We start from the raw sequence: 3,475 nt of genomic DNA on the forward strand, positions 1-3,475 counted from the left end.
TATATAAGTCGCACTGGAGTATAAGTCGCAGGGACATTCAATCTATGAAAAAAAACGCGACTTATAGTCCGGAAAATACGGTATACATTTTTCTTTTTAAACTCTATTTAGTCTGTGTAGGGTTGTGTATCTGGTGGTGCAAAAGTTTCTGTCAAAATCAAAAGTTTAAGTCATTTAAGCTTATTTTAAACATTTTTGGATCATAGTGTCATTCTGATCATCTCTTGATGTATTTTTAAAGCTTTCCAAGAGTTTTTTTTATTGATGTTTATGCTGTTTTTAGCCAATTTTTTTTTTTTAAATGTCTAGGACATAGTTTCTGCAGGGCGGCAGTAGTTCATTAGAAATTCACTGTTGGTACGGTGTAAGCCTGCACTCATTTACCATCATCCCTTTTGTTTAAACTCTTTCCCGCCATCTTACAGCACCTCATAACCCCAGTCGACTTCACTGCTAAAAGCTAATTCAAGCAGCATTTTTTCAACTGCTTCTGATTCACAAGGATTTAGATAAAGAAAATCTCAAAAATGCAACTAAAAGCTCAATTTTCTTTATCCATGTCCTCCATCTTCACAAAAATGCCACAAAAACATATTGAAAACAAGTTGATAAAATCGATTTGAATCGATCTAAGCTTAATAGATCAACAATCAATCCATAAAAAGAGATCGATCTAGCTAGCATATAAAACGATGTGAAATTATGGAATGAATTGAGTAATGAATAACAATTTAGGTTTTTTTTGCAGTTTAAAAAACATCTAAAATGTATAAATGATTAAAAAACATGAATGTAAAATGAGGATATTTTATTGTAAAAGATTGTTTTTCACTTGATTGTATTAATTTGGTTTGTTAACTTGATCATCATGGACTTGTAGAATATTAAAGGACAGGAATCTAATAAGTGTCATACATAACTGCTTATTGTCTTTTTATTGATTGTTTGTTAATCATATAAATGGCAAACTAAACCAATAAACCTAACCTAAAGTCCGCTAGCTTGAAACTAACTTTTAATGGAATTTCACATAGGACAAATAATGCTAACGCTCGCTCAACGTAAACAAACATTGCTGACTAATTGAACCTCTATATATATACTTGCAGTCATTAATTTCCCAAACTCTTTTAAGGAAACTTTTTAAAGTAACCATTTGTCTTTTAAAGTATAGCTTTTTGCTCATTCTTTGCTTATTCTTCTTGAAGGAAGTGTAAAACTATAGCACTATCGCCACCTAGTGGCCAAACTAAAACATTTTTGTTAGAACTTCCCTTTTTGAGAACCCTGTATGCTATTAACAATCTCATTTTTTTCATTAGTTAACTTCACAGTATGTGTATAAATATATATTCATGTATGTCTAAACAAATGTGTAAACTTTTTTAAAAAAAAAAGCTTCTGGGAGTACTTTTGTTCAGTATTTAATCCTAGTTTAATCCTTGTTTTCATTAGCAAACAGATAAATCCTGACCTGGTCCCAGCATCCGTCCTCTGTCCTCCGTCCTCCCGGTCAGCTTAGGGTGCAGGTAACACTTTGCGTTTTTTATTTTGACAGAGGCCTTCTCTTTCACTGGAGGAGCCAAAGTCTCTACAGACAAACACAGCCCAGAGGATAGGAAGACACCGAAACATTCCGCAGCGCCCTAAGCTACGGCAGACATCAATGCTGACTCTTGAGAACAATAGAAAGAGGTGGATAACCAACCTATGCAGCTCTGACTGCTGCTGGAGTTCAGCCTGGTTGAGGACTTCCCTCTCAGAACAGGAATGCCGCAGCTGACTGAGTAACTGTTGTCAGACTCTGCAAAATGAAAGCAAAAAAATAAATCATTTTCCTGTAGATTTAAGATGCTTGGAAGAGTTAACTCTGACATACCTGACAAATAGTGAGCCTTGGAGGCACAGGTAAGTGAGCAGCTCTCCTTTTTTCCAGCCTTGCTGCAGGACAGAGTTGCTTTGGGGGCCACCAGTCCAGCAGGACACTTCACCAGCTCTGAGGGAAAAGAGCATCCAGACTGAGTCATTCTCTGTTGACATGTTGAAGAAACTGACAGATGAACCCGTTTGTGACAGCAGAAGTTCGGTGCGTGTGCAGGAGTTGGCCACCAGGGGGCAGCCTTGTTACGCACCGATGCAGTCTTTCCTGTTCCAGTGCAGCTTGTGTCCAGGTGGACAGGTACACTCGTAGCTTCCCAGAGTGTTGATGCAGCCGTATTTGCAGCCTCCACGATTTATACTGCACTCGTCGATGTCTACAAAGTTTACAAAGACATTGAAAATTTGGGGAAAAAAAACAATCATTTCTCTGACAAAGAAACAACAAAATAAGCTAAGACAATATAGGAAAGATGGGAAAAAACGTGTAGGTTTTCTTTCATAAAAAGGACTTCTTTTGCATTTGCTTTTTCTGTCAGAATCCTCGAGGAAGATCCATCTGTTTGCGTGTAAACAGGAGTGAATTTTCGCTTTTGATGTCACCCACATTCTGTTTCATGGTCAGAACTTCTCCTCACTTCGGGGAGAAAGACTTGTGGTGAGCAATAAATTATAATCACCTTTCCAAACACACGCTGAGCTAAAACCACTAAAAGCATCCGGGATCCAGATGCACTCCGGCTGCAATCGATGCCAGACAGAACGGAGCTGCGTGTTCTCCAAGAGGCGCAGACACCAGCAAAGACCCAGAGACAGTGATTGATGATCTGTCCTGCTGATATGAAAAGCTTTCGTCTGTCGCATTCAATTATTAACCCTCCGAATAAAGCCGGAGTGAGTGCCGTTGCACTTCCTGCAGAAAAAGGATGATTTGATCGGCAGCCAGAACGGCTTTGAAATGTTGTGATTGCTCATCCCTCTGCATCAAAGCGCTACACCGAAAAGGACAAATACTCCTAATGAATATCTGAGGGGAGAGGAGCTTCTCTGCCAGCTACGGACTTCTTTGTTCTTTCTGGATTCTAACATTTCTCTAGATCCACCTGGTCTTTCCACGCTCAGCCAGGGCTCAGCGTTGAGATGAGCCAAGACAGAAACGGCTGGAACAAAGAAAACAAACTGACATTTCAGACTGCACAGTACGATGCAGAAGAGCTCCTGGATTAGTCGGCGAGTTCACTAAAATGTCATAACATTTAAATCCTAATCACTTTTGTGTACTTACTCATCAAGAGCCTCCAGTCTAAACAACTTGAGTAAAGTTTTAAAAATGCTTTTCTTTACACACAGACAGACAGTCTGGGCAGTTTTGTTTTAACTTTTGTATGCATGGCTAGTAAGAGAAAAAGAACTGTAAATGGAAAAATTCATTGATTGCATTAACTCTAGAACAGTTTCGCTATAAAAGTTACACCATCACTTTTGCTGGGTAATTTTTACCCGATATAATACACCCAATAAAAAGTATTTGTCATAAAAAATAGGACATAGGAATAGGATATAAATTAGAGTAGTTTTCTTTGCATATATGTAACAA

General features: G+C 38.3%; 1 protein-coding gene across 3 annotated transcripts in view; it reads right to left on the reverse strand.

Moving 5' to 3' along the window:
- The window catches only part of scube3 (signal peptide, CUB domain, EGF-like 3), a 105,278-nt gene that overhangs the window by 6,648 nt on the left and 95,155 nt on the right, over window positions 1–3,475 (reverse strand). For all 3 annotated transcript variants that reach the window (XR_002921367.2, XM_024292314.2, XM_024292315.2), the window contains 4 exons: window positions 2,133–2,255; window positions 1,880–1,996; window positions 1,709–1,804; window positions 1,475–1,591 (listed from right to left, as the gene is read on the reverse strand). Coding sequence is in view for 2 of the 3 variants with exons in the window: in XM_024292314.2 (XP_024148082.1) it covers window positions 1,475–1,591; window positions 1,709–1,804; window positions 1,880–1,996; window positions 2,133–2,255 (453 nt within the window). In the remaining variant the exon portion in view is untranslated. The remainder of the gene's footprint in view (window positions 1–1,474; window positions 1,592–1,708; window positions 1,805–1,879; window positions 1,997–2,132; window positions 2,256–3,475) is intronic.

Source organism: Oryzias melastigma, linkage group LG7, assembly GCF_002922805.2.
Source record: "Oryzias melastigma strain HK-1 linkage group LG7, ASM292280v2, whole genome shotgun sequence".
In the NCBI taxonomy this organism is placed as follows: domain Eukaryota; kingdom Metazoa; phylum Chordata; class Actinopteri; order Beloniformes; family Adrianichthyidae; genus Oryzias; species Oryzias melastigma.